Raw genomic sequence first — 18,072 nt, forward strand, 5'->3', positions numbered from 1 at the left:
AGCTCTTCAATAGAAAATAAAAAAGGAAATTTAGTCCACCTACTGCAATATTATTTATACTTGTAGTTCTACATGCTTTTCTTCATTTTTTCTATTGCTAAATGATGATTTTCATTGCTTAGTAAAACAAAATAAACAAAATGGAAAAATAAGAATTTTAAAGAGTGCTTTTAAAAAAAATCATTATTTCATTGAAGTTATGAGGATAGGTTAAATCTATCATCTATTGTATTTCCTAAGAATTTCTGTATTTGTTTTTTTTTTTAACTTATTATTACAATTGCTTTTCTGCATTACTCTGAGCTTTAGCAACCTGCTGCCCAGCTCTGACAGGGTTCTGAATATGTGCCTCTATTCTATCAAATGGAATCTCCAAAGTAGCACAGGATGTGCAATGAATACTAAAAAAAAAGAAAAATGAACTTGCAAATATTTGGCAGCTGGCAGCTTCTTAAAATCCTAATCTCATCGTTTAAGAAAACATAAGTGATTTTCAATTTCAACAACTAAGATAAAATAAATCTCCTACATTGAATCCCATAGTAAAAGGAGAACTGAACTTTGTTTAAATTCAGATAAGAAGAGGTTTGGAATAAGTATCACGTCAGTCAGCATCCAATGAATATATTACATTTTTTCATGTTTACTATGAAATTCCGAACACTAAAACAGAACAGCAGAATTTAAGGTTGGTGCTGTTTACTGGGTGGATAAGAGCAGTCCTATGCTACTTAAAGGGCGTGCTTTTTGGGTTTTCTAATCTTATTTCTTTACCTCTTGTTTACTCCACAAGTCTCCTGACATTTCCTGCCTCTCCTCTCAGGTACCTCATATTCCCCTTCTTTCTATATTCATTTAGGCATTTATCCCTCCCTCCCCCCAATTCACATACTTGTGTGAAGATGTATATAAGATGAATTATTACAAGAGTGGGTATAATAATGAAAAATGGGAAACATGAAATATCCAGAATAGGTAAATACATTATGCTATTGTACATTTACTCTATGAAACACTGTGCAACTGTTTAAAGAATAAGATAAAGCTATGTATAACAGCATGTGAAGATATCCAAGATGTACTATTAGGTGAAAATAACAAGTCACAGAACAATACAACATTTTTAACCATTAAAAAAAAACTGGAATGTATTGAGAATTTTACTATTTTATTACTATTTTTAAAATTACTATTTTATTAAATGCATTGGGGTGACATTGGTTAATAGGGTCATATGGGTTTCAAGTGTACATTCTATGATACATGATCTGTATATTGCACTGAGTGCCCACCACCAAAGCCAAATCATCTTCTGTTGCCATATATTAGGCCCCTTCATCACATTATTGATAGGGATTGGGCGAGGAAGCAGGGGCGTACAGGCGGACTGTCACTTTTCACTCCATTGATTCTCATATCACTTTGATTTTTTAAAAGCATTTTTTAAAAGAAATTACTGTGTGGCTTGAAAATAAAAACTATTTTTAAAAAAATTTTACTATTATTTCTTTCCCTCTTCACTCACTTCTAATAAAATTCTCAGGCAGGATGTGAACAGAAAGAAAACAGTTGGTTTATTGACTTCCGTGTCTCCCACGGGTTCCAGTGTTTGCTATTGATGATTTCCTTCCTGTGGCCTGACAGAGTTGCAACTGTTAGGTGTGCCTTTATGGCTAGAAACAGCATTCTGGTTTGCTTGAACTTTTGAACCAAGGATCTCAGGAAAGAACTATGTTTCTCCAACACTTGCTTTATTTAGTTTTTTAAAATTTATTTCTTCTTATAAAGCTAGGCCAGAATTATTTGCTATCCCAAGCAAAAATGAACCATGTAAGAGTAAATTCTTAATTTATTGATGAATGATAATTATTAAAATTAAATAATTTTATATATAAAGTTGTTTTCCTGAACATAAGCATAAAGGAAATGCATCTTCAGACAGTTAATGGAAATTCTGGGTAAAAAGATGCAGAGTAGGTTGAAAAGTGAAATTAGCAAAATGGCAAAGAGAGTCCTTAACATGAAACATAAATTGGGATTTACTGTGTAATCTTAGCAACGGGAAAGAGACATAAGAATATTCTATCAAACCTTTGTTAGAGTTCCTTATAAAATTGCCTTAAGTGTGGCATCCAAGAAAGTAGTACATGATCCACTCCATGAATCAGAATGCAATTATTTTATATTGGTTTCATGCTTTTACCCAAGAGAGCTCCATAAATTGTTTTTAATCACTTTCTTTTATTTTAAATCAATAGTGTCTGCCAAGTGAATAACATTGCCCATTAAAACATCACCTCCTATAATTGGTATAATTGCTTCATAAAGAGATAAGCCACAGCACAATTCAACAGTCTTTGGGGTTATAATCTAATTATGTTCACAACACAATATTCTTAATGATTAAAAAAAGAGCATAAACTTGAACAAATCCCAGACGTATATGATAAAGTAATTGGAAAGAAACAAGTTAATTATTGCATGTATTACTGCTTCTATTAGCAACCTCTAAAAGAAAGCTCCTTTTTACAAAGCCGTTCAGGGTGTAGGGAGGTTTGGGGGAGTTGTGGTCCCGTTAGCCTGGTTTGGCAGCCTGTGGCTGAGATGGGCAAGTCTGGTACAATCCTGAGGTAGAGGCTTCTGAAGTCCTGGTCACCCTGGTGTTGAAGAGAGAAATCTGTGGATTTTCACATGTATGTGTAGGCTGCTTCAGACATGACCTTCAATCTCTGTTTCAACGGGAGATTTGCTTTCACCTGTTTTACATTTTGGACTTCTGCAACAGATTTAATTTCAGTTGCTAAAATTTATTTATAAAAACTCTGCTCTGTGCCATAGTCATGTGATTCCTTTTTGCCAAAGACTGAAAATATAAGAAAAGAAGTTGAGAACACCCTCTGATTGAGCCAGCAGGGCCAGAGAGCAGCCCATGTTGCCTGTGGTTCTCATAAGGCTAAAACTCATAAGCCTTCTTATATCATCAAATAGTACTTCTAATTTGTAAACACAAATTCCCAATTTAAAAAAGGATAGAACACACACACACACACACACACACACACACACACACACTCAAGAAAACACCTCCGAACTGTACATCAACTGTGCCTCTTCCGTTGCTTCTACGTAAAAATAAATAAATAAATAAAATAAAATAAAATAAAATAAAATAAAATAAAATAAAATAAAATAAAAATTTATTAAAAGGGAAGGGAAGGGAGGGGAATGGAAGGAAAGGGAGGGAGAAAGGGAGGAAGGAAGGAAAGAAGCAGGCAAAGAGCAGGGAAAGATACTAGACTAGGAGGAAATTACATGTCTCTTAGTTTGAGGATTGTCCAGAATTATGACGTTCTATTTTGCTTCAGCATTATGGAGAATTAACCTGCCTTTCTTTGTATTTATCTTCTCCTCTTCCCTCTCAATGGTATCATTAGGGGCTTTTTCCTCCCTCTTTCTCTCTTCCTCCTTCTCTTTAACCCACAACAAGAAGCATGACACATCCATTAGGAAGCAGCAACTTACAAAGATTGTGAGACTTAGAAAGTTAATAATAAGCCCAAGGGCTAGATGGAAAGATGAAAAGATACACACTTGACCCCAAACCTATAGAAAATTCTGGCTGTAGAAGGAAGAGGTGGTAGTGGAGGGGGCAAGGGGAGTGTTAGGGGCCACATGAACAGGAGGGAAAGAAGTAGAGATATTAGCCTTGGAGGATTTTTCCAGAGAAAGAACTTATCAGTGGCAAGCTGATTCTCCCATGCTGGCTCCTCCCTGTGATTCAAATGGCAATGTCAGTGTCCTTTTGGGCGAGACTTTCCCTGACTGCTCAGTGGAAAGTGACCACCAAGTGACTCTTCACACATTATCCCATTTTACCTCTCTACACACACTTACTACCCGACATTTTTCTTCTTTACTTCTCTTCTGCTTCTCTTCATCCCCTGTCTTCTCCCCCTTCCCCACATGGACTGTGTGCTTCTTGCCCATAGAATGTTAGTCCCAATGCTGCATGGACTTGGCTGGTTTTGTTCACATCTTTATTGCTCAGAGTGCCTAGCAAATAGTACGGACATTCAATACTACAGACAATAATCCTATATAATATAAACATAATATGCAAATAAACTGAACGGCTAAACAGGGAATGACCATTTGGACGACCATCTGAGACCTCGCTATGATAACCACTGGTGCCAGGCCAGCCAAGGCGGGTGCAATGCAGTCGGTTGGGGGCCCAGCCATCACCTCATGATCGTCCCACAGAAGGAGGTCCAGGGCACCGGCCAACAGGCTGCAGCAGGTGGTCGTTTACCAAGGTTGCATTGTGATGAAGCAGTTGAAATTTTCCTGGAATTAGGGCAAAGGCAAGCACATTGCCTCTGTTATAGGTATTGCTTCAATTTTTATTTTTATTTTATTTTCTTAATTTTTAAATATTTTTATTGATTTTTCACAGAGAGAGCTAGAAACATCAATGAGAGAGATACATCGACCAGCTGCCTCCTGCACACCCCCCACCAGGGATATGCCCGCAACCAATGTACATGCCCTTGACTGGAATCTATCCACTGAGCCAAACCAGTTTTGGCAATGCTGCTTCAATTTTTAGTCCATCAGGACCATGAGGCCTAATGGCAAAAATAGACCTACAAGTGTCTCCTTGGTGCTAAAGAGTGATGTGGGTGTGGGGAAGATAGAAAATGAAAGCAGCCCAGAGAACGGGTTCTAAAGGATACGTTCACTGTAACAGAAGCATATGCAGATCAAATAATGCCACAGTTGTTTAAGCTTGACAGAAGCTTTTTTGATGTGCGGTAGACTACAATTATACCGAAATACACTAAGAAAATATGGTAACAGATGTCATCATCATGTTGGTAAACAAGAAACATATATCTCAGTCTTTTGTTATTTCTATTTCAAATGCTACCTGTCTCTTTACTATAAAGAATAAAGTAAAGACATATGATCATTTACAAAACACGGTATTTCATATTGGCATTTCATTCATGATTTCAAATATACTTTCAGGATATGTAAAGTACAACTATTATATACATATTTTAGGAAAATAGAATTTCACAGCAGAGGGTATGTTTTTTAAACTGTGAGTAGTAACATTCCATTTTTGGAACGAAATGGCTTTAGTAAATAATATAAAGTAAAATAAAGAGGACTTCCATTGCAAAAAGAGAGATGATATGATAAATTACTTGCATGCTGGATGCTAAGCAATTTTCACAGATAGGGTGACCATATGATTTATCACCCAAATGGGATGCTTCTGAGAGTGAAAAGTTGTGCTGATCTTATTTAACTCTGGGACAAAAAAAAAAAAAAAAAAAAAAAGGAGAAGCAGGATGTATGTATGGTCATCCTCTTTATGGGGACACTTAATGACAACAAAATTGCTTTTAGCTTTTTAAAAAATTAAATGACTCCTTTTTTATTAAAAAAAAAAAAAAAAAAAAAAAGCCCAAAACAAAATAGCTTACTCATGTGCCAAACACATGGTAGGAAATTGGTCCTTTTTTTAAAAAAAATTAACTGCTTGACTTGTTCTAATAAAATTAAACTAATCTGAATATAAGTTATTGTTAAAAACTGTAGAAGAGAAAGAGAAATTCAGGGGACAAGATACCCTGTTTCCAAATTGTTCTGATCATTAAAAAAGTGTTCCCCTTGACCATAAAAATAAATCACAATAGAGAAGTCTGCTGGGTACCTATTCTCAGCCTAAAATATGCATTTCATATTTTGAAGATCACTTACCTTTCAATATTGACCTGGTTGGCAGCCATTATTGATTGTGGCCATTACAAGCACTGTGTCAAGATGATTGACTTTAAGGTCACCTTAGGGCTTAGCAAAAGGCATGTAGTGATTAGTGATGTCTACAGGAGACATAGCATAGGAAGCAATGGAAGGGGTGGCAAGTATTTAGACATATATCTGTATTAATAGTAATTTTCTGACATGAATCTGAAAAAAATTACACCTTGATGATCCTCATTAATTCTACTATTGTGTAATTAATACACTGACTATGCCACAGGAGAAGAATGCTATCTCTTGATTTAAATGAAGACAGCAATCGCATGATTTCCACACATCATTGTTTTATAACTTCCTTAGTCTATAATCAAAATAAGGAAAGATCAAATATCTAACATCTAAATAGAAAAAATAGTACAGCAAACATGCTAATTAGTTGCTCCTCTGTTTCTGTCCTTTGCTTATTTTGTTGTTGTGGGCTATGCTTTTATCTACTCAAGATAATTATAAGCAAGAAAGTGAAAATTAAACTTGCTTCTCCCCTTGCAAGCTAATATTAATGTCTTGGTTTTAAATAACTATTTTCAGCATTTACTTCACTACCATATACTTTGTATTATTTTATCCTTCCTACAACAGAGAGAGCTGTTCTGTGCCTGGCAATGAGGGAACATGAAAAAGATATCGTTGATTCTTTTTGAAAAATACTGGAGGTGTCCCTAATATTGCTACTTCTTTTGTGACCATAAAGTATGTTCCATCTTTGGATCTTAATTCTCTAATTTTTTTTTTTTTTTAAATAGGGCAGAATTAGATTTAGGTTGAGGGGGAAATTCAACTTCAGACTGCAAGGCAGCTTTCTCACATTAATTTTGACTACACAGCTCTACTTTTTCAAGAGTGACATCCTATTGAAGCAGTTTTCCAAAACATTTTGTGGGAAATAAGAATTACTAGATGGCAACTCCTCATTCATGATCCCCAAACAGGAGACAAATTCGTCGGGCAGCAGGGTCTGCTCTGGAAGAGTTTCACGGGGGGAAGCATGTCCCAAAAGCAGGGTGGTTTCCTCCTCTGTCGAGTTTTGCATGTCAGAAGGATTGCATTCTCCTTGATTTAAAATGAGGCTTAATTCTTCAAGAAATAGTGTATTGTTTAGGGAATGCATACTTGAGACAGAAAGAGCAAACTTAGGGTATTTTTTAAAAAGGGCATTTTTTTCCAAGTCTAAGGAATCAACTGTTGGTTTGAGAGCGGAGGCTTCGGTTTCATCATCATTGCTGAAATGGCCTTCCTCGGTGAGAAAATTGGAAACCTGGGGTTTATACCCCGTGTTGATGTCAGGAATATACACAACTGTGGTACCGGTGAGCAGGGACTTTTGCAGGCACTCTGCTGTCTCCAGGGCTCCTGTATTGTTTCCTTTCTTGCGGTCCATGGGCTTGTGTTCTTCTTGGAGAAAGATTTCTATCTCTGTCATCACTGGATCAACATATAGGACCTGTTCGCTGGAATTATTATTCATAAATTCACTCTTTTCCTGGGAAGAAAAAGCATTATTTTAATTTGCAAAAGACATTTAAAGGGGCCAGCTGGATAACTGGATAAGGACTGGAATTCGAATTTTCCTCAGCTTTCCTTTCCCTCTCCTGTTTCTCATATTGTTTGTCTTCCTATAGGATTTTCTCCTTTGTTACCCTGCTTGATTCCAAGCCTTTATTAAATTCTCCCTTGAGGAGAATATAGGAAAGGAAAAGTAAAAATAATCCATGTCTTAAGTATCTGTCTTGGTTTAAAATGTTTAAAGAGAAAGCATTCTGCATATTGTTTCATGGCTTTTTAAAATTTGGATTTTGAAATATGTTGGAATATCTTTCAATATTATGGAACCTTACTACAAGAAAATATTTGGCTTATTAAATGAAAAACTAGGGTAGGGAGAGAATCCTATTTCACTTCCATTTGAGACAAAGGTTGTAAGAAGTGTTTTGAGTTGAGTTTCTAAAGGTGTGCAGCTGCTTGCAATTCAGACACATCTGAGGTAAGCAGAAAGGTAGATGAAAATTTTTATTTATATAAAAGCTCATCATTCTTCTGGGTGAGAAAAGGTCTCAAGGTTTTCCAGCTGATGGCTGGCTTCCCAGGACGAGTAGCTTCCACCCAACACAATTGCAAAATTATAGCTTCTGCTATGGACTAAATATTTGTGTCCCTCCAAAATGCATGCATCGATGCCCTAATCCCTGATGCGATAAAGTTCTGTTGATTAAATCATTTTTCACATGCTTGATTTAATCTTGTGTTGTTTCGTGCAGTAACACAATATACAATACATGCTTGTAGCCTAGGACCATACAGCCTACCATATAGCCTATGTTGTAGTAGGCTGTACCACTATGGAAGTGCACTCCGTGATGTTTGCACTAGGACAAAATTGTCTAACAACACATTTCTCAGAATATATTTCATCATTAGGCAGAAGATGACTGTATATACTATGTTTTTTTTTTTTTTCTATACATACATACACTTTATGGCTTCTCTTTGGATATCTAATTTTCCAGCTTCACTACTCTTGTGCTTTGGGGCCATCCTATATAATAAAAGCCTAATATGCAAATTGACCAAACGGCAGAACGACTGGTGGAATGACCAGTCACTATGATGCACACTGACCACCTAGCCTGCAGGCCCCAGGCCAGCCAAAGCGGGTGCCAGAGGGGGCCCCCTGATCACTGTGCTCATTCCCTCTGGTCACCCCTCACTGTGCTCCACACCTCACTGTGCTCATTCCCTTTGGTCACCCCACAGAGGGAGGCAACTGACAGCAGCAGTGATGGTGGGGGGTGGGGCCGGTGAACGGGTGGCACCAGGCCAGCCAAGGTGGGTGCCAGCAGGGGCCTTCTTATCTCCCTGCCTGTTACCCCACTGATTGGTCTTATCGCTGACTAGGCCTAGGGACCCTATCTATGCATGAATTTCATGCACCAGGCCTCTAGTTATTAAATAAAATAAGGGTTATTTGAACACAAACATTGGAATAACACTTCAGTCAATCTGACAACCGAGATGGCCACCATGTGACTAATGGGAAGGTAGTGTATAATAGTTTGGATTCACTGGACAAATGCTCAGAATTGGCACAATTTAAAACTTATGAATTGCTTATTTCTGGAATTTTCCATTTCATATGTTTGGACTGCAGATAACTGACAACGGGAAAAGCAAAACAGAGGATAAGGGAGAATCACTATAAAGGACAGATGAAGTCAAAGGAACTAGACACTACAGAAACTAAGAATGCAAGGTGGCTGTGTTCTGGGGAAGGAGGTGTTTCCCCACTTTAGGCTAGCAATTGAGTGAGAAAGTGGGTGGGAGTCAAATCACAATGAAGGACACAAGAGACCAATGGAACTATTCCAGAGTGAGGGCCATAAAGGAGGAAGAGGATTTGATCACGAGGGAACAGAGACCTTTTTTTGAGGCGTAAAAGTCCCCAATTCCCTAGTACAGGTAATAGGGAAGCAAAATAGCACTACTAAGTGGAATGAATATCAAGACTAAAGCATTTGTTATCTGTAATTTGGTGAATGTATATTTGTCTTTCATTCAATTGGGTTCAGTTGTTTAGATCACTCTTTCACTGTCAGCCATCCAAGCCCTTTCTCTATTTCCTGTATCCAGAGATAAAGATCCCTCCTTTTGCTCAGGGTGGACTTTCCACCTCTTTTCTTTATTTAGACCACATGTGTCAAACACAAGGCCCGCGGGCCAAATCCAGCCCGCCAGGCCTTGCAATGTGGCCTGCACCGCGCTGTCATCACTGCACTCCGCTGTCAGTTTATGACATTGTCAGTTTATGACTGTTCAGTAAACCATTCGGCCCGCGATTTAGGCTGGATTTTAGATTTTGGCCCCTTCTCTGATTGAGTTCGACACCCCTAATTTAGACCATCTCCTCCCTTCTTCTTCTTCAGTCTTGTTCAATCACGTTCCCCTCTCTCTGTAATAATCCTTCTCCAATCCTGTCCAATTTAGTACAAACATGCTTCTGACTGCACACTCCTCTGGAGTTACTTTTATTTATTCATTACACAACTATTTGAAAGCTGACCACATGTCAGCATAGACCCTTTCTTGCATTCCCTTCTTGACAATACTCATCAAAAGATGTTTCCACTCTTAAGCCCCACTTCCTCCTCTCTATCCACTTCTCAACTGAACCTCCAGACTAGGATCACCACTTCCTCCTCTCTATCCACTTCTCAACTGAACCTCCAGACTATGTCACTCCATGGACTCATTTTATTCCTTATGTTATAAACCCTCTACAAATGAGTCAGCACTATGGATTCTTGCTTATTGACATTTTCTCCACACCTCACTGTGCTCATTACTCTGACCCCTCTAAATCTGCCTTTTTTCTAGGACCATGTCTATTTCAATTGAAAACTCCCACTGGCTCCTCATGGTCTTTAGCAGTAGTTTTTAACCCCTCTATAGTGTTCTCAACATTGACCATAAAGTTGGAATCATTTAGGAGGCTTTGAAAAATACTGTTGCCTGGGTCTCCCCAGACCCATTCTCCCCTCCCCCTGTCCCCAGAGATCCTGGAATGGGCCAGGATTCAAATAAGTAACCAAGGCTGAAAACGTTTGCCTTAGAGATATGGGGAAGGAATTGATTAACAGGCTTGCTTGTTGAAGCTCCAAATAGAGCCATTTTATTTGTTTTACAAATACTCATCTTCCTCACATCATTTGAACACAGGGTTTCTAAGCTAAAAATACAAATTTTATTAAACTTTGAAAACAATCTGTCAACAGAATGAAGTTCCATAACTGTAAGACTTTTTGTGATCTCATCTCACCATTCCAGTATTTTACCTCATGTAAAGCCTTTTGCTAAAGCAGTACCCAGCATGCTCCTCTCCCTTTGTGCCTTTGCTCATGTTGTCCTCTTTATTTTGGATGTTCTCTGTATCTTCTGAGCAATTCCTATTCACCTTTCAATACACTCTTGTCATGTTTCATCTTATTTCTATCACTGCTCTTACATCACTGCATCGTAATGCTTGGATGATGTGTCTGTCCCATTGACTAGGTTTTGAGCCTCTTGATGGCCAAGCCAGAGTGCTGGAAAGTAGGAGCACACACAGCAGATTCCTTCCCTTCACTCATAATCATCAACAGTTCCTTCATAACCAGAAAAGGCCCTTATGTCCTCAAGATCTTCTGGCTCACCTTCTCGACTTTGCTGAAGTGGAAACCTGACCCCCTCCCCCCCACCTACCCACCCCAGTGATACCTTCTCCCACAGTCCTCACACATTTATTTTCTCAAATTCCACTGGGTCTCAGGAGTGAACTGGTGTCCCCCTTGGGCTCCACCTGCTTCTGTAAATGAAAACTCCTTTGGGTCTGTGAGGCTCATTCAATTGAACCTTTTGTCCTCTTTTTTTGGTCCCTGAACACACCTACCAATTGCATGGCCATCAAGTGACTCTGACACCTAATTCACAATCTTTCACTTCACTTTCTCTCTCTCTCTCTCTCTCTCTCTCTCTCTCTCTCTCTCTCTCTCTCTCTCTCTCTCTCTCTCTCTCCCTCCCTCCCTCCTTCCCTCCCTCCCTCCCTCCCTCCCTCCCTCCCTCCCTCCCTCCCTCCCTCCCTCCCTCCCTCCCTCCCTCCCTCCCTTCCTCCCTCCCTTTTACTTTCTTCTTTCTTTATATTGTTGACATTATTACAGATGTCTTCTATTCCCCCTCTTCCTCCCCCCTCCACCCACACCACCCTCTCATTCCTCTGGCCCTAAACACATTGTTGTCTGTGTCTATGCATATATGTTCTTTGGCTATTCTCTTCTTCTTTCATCACATTGAATAGCATTGTGTTTTTGTTGTTCTGTCTCTCTTTTCTTTTCCTAATTCCATTCTCTCATCTCTTAAGTATGATTTGAAATATGTATTAGTTTATTTCTACATATGCTTATATAGTTATGCTTATATGTACACACACATTTATTTATTGAAATGGAAATTCTACTCTATTGAACTGCACTCATGGACACAGCTGCCATTTAGTTTTTATTTGATGGTGTTTAGTTACCTGTAGCATTTTCACAGCATTACTGTTCTTCATACTAGGAATGTCTTCATGAAGCCATTTTGGTATTAGCAATAACATTCTTCTTTTAATGCTAAAAAACAAAAATGCACATTAGAAGCATTTTACTATAGGATTGATGTAGGCAATCCTATGGGAGATTAGGAAATCAACTACAGTAGAATGGATAATAAAATTAAACTTTTCTGAAGCAGGAGCTAAGATTTCCATCTCTTTAAGTAGTTAAGTGGGAAGTTGATTCAATGTCTGTAGGAATTTTTCTCTTCTCTCTATTACTCTGCTTCTCTCTAATGAGCAGGAACATTTCAAAACACTCACACTAGATTCAAAGTAAGTGGGAGAACCACTGTGGAAGTGAAAACTGTACATATGTTAAATATGGCAAAGCATGATGAGCAGGAGATCTCAGTGTGGAAAAATTTGGAAAACTTAAGGGATATTTTGTAGAACATTCCAAGGTGACTATAACCACAGAAAAATATTAAAGAAGAAAATATTATATAATAAAACCATTTAATTCAAGCTTCTCTAATTCTGAAGTTTTAATGATTCCAGATAGGGTTGAGATGATAGTGGTGGTTCACACTTCCTTTATGTGGATGGAATAGGGGGACTGGGAAACTCTCTTACAGTACTGTGACACAGTGAGAATGCCATTTTTTATTTAGCCTGTGTACTTATTCCGGATCACTGGGGTGGGGTGACGGAAAGAAGAGGGAGAAGCTGTGTATGTACAATCCACTCCTTCTCCAAAGCTATCCCTTGGCACTGCCACTATGTGGGAAGCATTTTCTGCATTTATAGTAAAAATTGATTTGAGAAAAAGATTGTACCAGGAACTTAGAAGAGACTAAACTGATCTATGGTACACTTTCCCATGTTAACAGTGCAACCATTAACAACAGATCAGATTTGTTAATCTGTTTAAGCAGCATCTCTACGGACTTTTAGTAACATTTTTCTTTTAATGCTAAAAAAAAAAATCCTGTATGTAGGACTTTATGGTTTTAATTATAAAACAGAGAAGTAACGACCAAAATATCTAAAAGTACTTTGCTAGCCCAATTTTATCTTGAACTGTAGGGTAAAAATAATTTCCTTACACATTTATGTAGTGTTTCATGATTCAGCTTTTTTACTAATTTACACTCTCTTTCTGTACCTAAAATTAGACCAAATTAGTAAATTCATGCTATTGTAGAAAAGTTTTTAAACAGCTGCTGATATAGTAAGGATATATATATATATATATATATATATATATATATATATATATATAATCTCCACTCTTAGTTTTGTTATTTAAAATGTTTTATTCTCTGTTTTCCAGTTCTATTTCTGAAATAAGGCTTATATAAGTAACATATCATTATAGTAAACTAGAGGGCCAATGCATGAAATTCGTGCAAGGGGCTCAGCCCTCACAGCCCTGGGTTCATCTCTAGAAGGTCATCCAGAAAGTCATTCAGCTGTCTGGTCTAATTTGCATATTTTCCTTTTATTATTATAGATAACAGTATCTGCTAATATGTACAATAGTTTATTGGAATCATCTCTTGTTGTTTTATCTTTTTAAAAATACATATTTAAGTAATTAAATTGGCAAAAAATTGTCCTATTTTCTTGTCATTATCAACAGAAAGCTAACTCTTAGGTTATTCTATTGATAAGTAGCAAATTTACTGTTATTTAAAATTTCACACTAACATAGACTTCTCGGATAACACAAATATTAATATTTGTATGTGGTATAAATTTGAATATTAAAATACTTCAAATGGGCTTTGTAATGGAGTATATTTTAAAACAACTAAAAATAAAATTCTATACTCATTTGCCCAAGATACAAGGGGTATGTTTATTAATGTGTAATTTAAATACTTAATTTCTGAGGAAAAAGGCTACATACATTTTAAAAATCACTAGTATACTTTATGTAGAATAGCTCATTCTAAATCTTTCTACTGTGTTTTGATTATAAGTTTAAGAAAAAGAAAGTTTATCTCATTAAACAAGTGATGGCAAAAAAGAGAGAATCAATGCCAATTAGCACAGTCATATGTGTTAAAATGTGTGTGTCATTGATGCACTGGAAGACTGCCACAGGAAACAACATATTAGAAATATGTATTCCATACATCTAGCAAAATTTAGAAAATTTAAGGCACTGCTTTCCTCAAAGCCTCATGTTTAAATTATGAAGTGTAGATCTTTATACTAATACCATAAAGGGGGTAAATTATTGGAGAAGACCAAGAAGAACACTAACACAATTGGTATCCAGTGATGGTGCCACACTTCTCTTCACACTGATTCAGGGAGCATGTTTGGGTAGAATTCAAGGCAGGTTATGATGTGACTTAACCACTCTAAAGAATCCAGGTGTTGCCTGGCTGTTGTGGCTCAGTGGTTGAGCATTAACCTATGAACCAGAAGGTTACGGGTCGATTCCTGATCAGGGCACATGTCCCAGTTGTGGGCTTGATCCCCAGTAAGGAGCGTGCAGGAGGCAGCCGATTAATGATTTTCTCTCATCATTGATGTTTCTATCTCTCTTCCTCTCTCCCTTTCTCTCTGAAACCAATGCAAAAAAAAAAAAAAAAAAAAAAATATATATATATATATATATATATATATATATATATATATATATGTATTTTTTTTTTTTTTTTTTTAAAGAAAAGAGCCAAGACTGGTTTGGCTCAGTGGATAGAGCGTTGGCCTGCGGACTGAGGGGTCCCAGATTCGATTCCGGTCAAGGGCATGTACCTTGGTTGCGGGCACATCCCTGGTGGGGGGTGTGCAGTATGCAGCTGATCGAGGTTTCTTTCTCATTGATGTTTCTGACTCTCTATCTCTCTCCCTTCCTCTTTGTAAAAAAATAAATAAATAATAAAATAAATAAAAATAAAAGAATTCAGGAACTGTAGATAAACTTGAGGGCACAGTGAGAAGGCTGTGTAGTGAAAGAGATCATGGGCTTTGAGATCAGCCAGGTCTGGACTCCTGGCTAGTGCTTAGTGACACTGGGCTGACCACTTAACCTCTGTAAACCTTGTGTATAAGTTAGGCCATAGATCTCTTCTGGCAGGGTCACTGTGAGGATTAAATGAGTGACATTTGTAAAGAGCTTGGCATAACTGTTCCTTTTGTTTTTCTTTTCTCTGAATAAAACTGCTGATGGATTTTTCTTGTAAATAACTGAATAAACTACATTTTGGTGGTACAAATTTATGGTCTAAATGAGAAAATAGAAATTCCGTGAAAACCTACCCCGTTCGGAGTGACTTGTTAAATATCCCAATCAAAGAAAGAATGGACAACACAGCAGTGAAGGACACCATTCCTGATAAAAGGCCAATGTCTTGTTGCCTGTTGTCTGAGAGGAAAGAAAAATAATTTCAGCTAGGCATCAGTGTCCATGCAATCTCAGAATCATTGTTCTCTCCTCAAAGCGAAGGTCGTTGATCTCAAAGGAAAAGGGAAAGGGGGAAACAAAATTGATCTTTACCTCTCACTCCAAGGTGACTGCCCTGGCAAACTGCATGATGATACTTTTGGTTTGAGAACAGTGGGTTGCATATACCTGATGTCAGCAAGTTCCTAGAAGTGCAACTCTAGCAAATGTAGTCAGCATTACACATTCTTCTGAGCTTGTGCGTGCATATTTTATATTAAAAAGTTTAGTGATGAATCCCATTTGGCTTTTCTGACACAAGTTAGAATTCTCAATTGCTTGTAACAGAGTCTAAAGCTGGCCATAATTACAACTGAGGTTTTGTTGTGTGCGCTTTTTAATCTTTTGTGTGAAACAGAAGTTATATACAACTTGTCACCATTCTTCAAAATTGATTGTTCATGATTTTTTTTTCTGCTGAGAAAGAGCATTCACTCTACTTAGAATACTACATGTAATAATAAAAAAAAATTAAATTGTTATACATCTTGTACTCACATTTTATTTTAAAAACAATGCTACCTTTTCTCACATTTTGAAGTTGAATTAACCCCCTGAAATCTTTAACTAATTAGTATAATATGTCCAATATGTGTTACCTACCAAGATCATCATACTTTCTCCATTTTTCTATCTCTAAATATAGGCTGTAATCGAGAAATGACTTATCACACTGGGAGTTTATTAACCTTCATCCCATCCCTCTTCCTCTCTCCCTTTGGCAAATGTATATCAGATACTTATCACGTGGCAGACACGGTATCGGTCCTTCTCTAGTTATTTCCCAGCTGCACCTGCCACACTCTTGCAGCTCCTCTCCTAAAGCCAACTGGATGTCAGGGGCTTAGATTACTCCAAAGTGCCAGTGGAAGATGAAATTAGTGTTTTCCTAGGACTAAAACACAATCGCTGAAGATTTCATGCAACTAACAGAAGATACTGACTGCCACATACCCTTGGGCATTCGTGCCTGGAGGAGGATAGAGAATCCCCACATTAACATCAGATGGGCAAAGGGGACCAAGGATAAAGCAGAGTGACCTGAGATGCCTGGGTTTGAAATGGACTCTGCCACTTATCAGCTCTCTAACCTCAGGGCATAATTATAAACTTGCTGAAGCTCAAGTATCCTTTTCCTTAAAGTAGAGGTAATAATACCTAATAGAGCTGCCATGAGTTCCTAGCCTCCACAATTCCCACAGAGATAGTTCGGGTCTGTGTAGGCATCTGTAATTACGATTCTATACTGAACCTAGGCACTTGCCTTTATAATTGATTCACATGTACAAATTCAGAATGCTCGTACCTTGCTTCATGTTTCTTTATATCATGTACCACCACCTGACTTGATTCTTCTTGTTGTTTTCTTCATCATCATCATCACACACACACACACACACACACACACACACACACACACACACATACCGCCCCACATCTATCTAGAATAGAAACTCTGTGAAGACAGAGGACTTTCAGCCTAGCCAGTGTTGCTCAGTTGTTAAGAGTGTCGGCCTGTGGACCCAAGGGTCACAGGTTCAATTCCCAGCCAAAAGCAGGGTTGTAGGTTCAATCCCCAGCCTGGGTGGGTGCCTAAGGGAAGCAATTAGTCGATATATCTCTGTCACAGTGACCTCTCTCCTCTCTCTCTCCCACTCTCCCCGCCCCACTCCCACTCCACTTTCCACTTTCTCTGAAAATCAATGAAAAAAAAGCCTCGGATGAAGATCAACAACAACAAATCACAGGAGCTTTGTTCGCTTTTTTCACTGCTGACTTCCCAGCACCCAGAGCAGTGCCTGGCACATAGTAGTTGCCTAATAAGTGTTTGTTAAATAAGTAAACAAAAGTCCCCAAAATGTTAATATAATCTGCAAAAATTCTTATGCTATTCCTGTTAGGTTTCTATGCAAGGAGATAAATTGTCTACCCACGGTCAGTAGTGAAATAGTCATGCCTAAAGTTTTTCAATTTTAAATTTCTATTTAGAGTTGTATTTGCCCGTTGCACAATCTACAACCTGATCTAATATCTTTGTATGCCTAAAATATTTAGCTTTGCTCATCGATGAAAAACCTTGAGTCATACTAACAAATAAAATAAGGTCTTGAGTGTACGAGAGACAGATTTCTGAATTTGAGAACTAGGATTTGAATTTTAGTCTGTCACTTAATGTGAAGTTGCACAAGTTTCTCAACCTCCCTGAACTTTAGTGTTCCCAACCATAAAAAATAGATGTAACCCTTGTTTCACCAGGCTATTTTGAAGATTTAAAAAGATGATGTATATAAAACTCATAATACAATGGTAGACACTGAAATAATGGAAATGTTTTAGAAAAACATTTTGGGGTCTTGAGCCGTAGCACCAATTAGAATGAAAACATATTCAACACAGAGCAAAATCTGGTAAAATCCATCTACATTCACCACTCCTTAAATTCTATTTTAAGGATATCTTTATTTATTCTTTTCCTAGAAAGCATATGGGCAATCTTCTTATCAAGAAATGTATGCCTGACACATTTTTTTTTAATATGGAGAATTCAAATAAATGATTAGTTAAAAACCACTATAAAAACCCAAATTGCATTTTCTTACCAGAAGTAAGGTGTCCTTTAAAAACGGAAGCTACTAGAAGCCCAGAATTCTGAGTGTCATGTTGGAATGATTTCAGTGTGACCGGGGGAACTTAAAGACAAAGAAAATAGCATTAG

The 18,072-nt window shown here is 37.6% G+C and overlaps 1 protein-coding gene across 1 annotated transcript in view; it reads right to left on the reverse strand.

Moving 5' to 3' along the window:
• Positions 1-6,661: 6,661 nt before the first annotated feature.
• The window catches only part of IL23R (interleukin 23 receptor), a gene marked incomplete at its 3' end in the record, with an annotated part of 70,699 nt that continues 59,288 nt past the window's right edge, over positions 6,662-18,072 (reverse strand). The window contains exons 8-11 of the mRNA XM_084875620.1: positions 17,957-18,046; positions 15,173-15,278; positions 11,882-11,972; positions 6,662-7,315 (exon numbers count right to left, since the gene is read on the reverse strand). Of these exons, the coding sequence (XP_084731746.1) occupies positions 6,662-7,315; positions 11,882-11,972; positions 15,173-15,278; positions 17,957-18,046 (941 nt within the window). The remainder of the gene's footprint in view (positions 7,316-11,881; positions 11,973-15,172; positions 15,279-17,956; positions 18,047-18,072) is intronic.

Source organism: Pipistrellus hanaki (genome assembly GCF_964339955.1).
Source record: "Pipistrellus hanaki genome assembly, chromosome: 2".
Classification (NCBI taxonomy): Eukaryota; Metazoa; Chordata; class Mammalia; order Chiroptera; family Vespertilionidae; genus Pipistrellus; species Pipistrellus hanaki.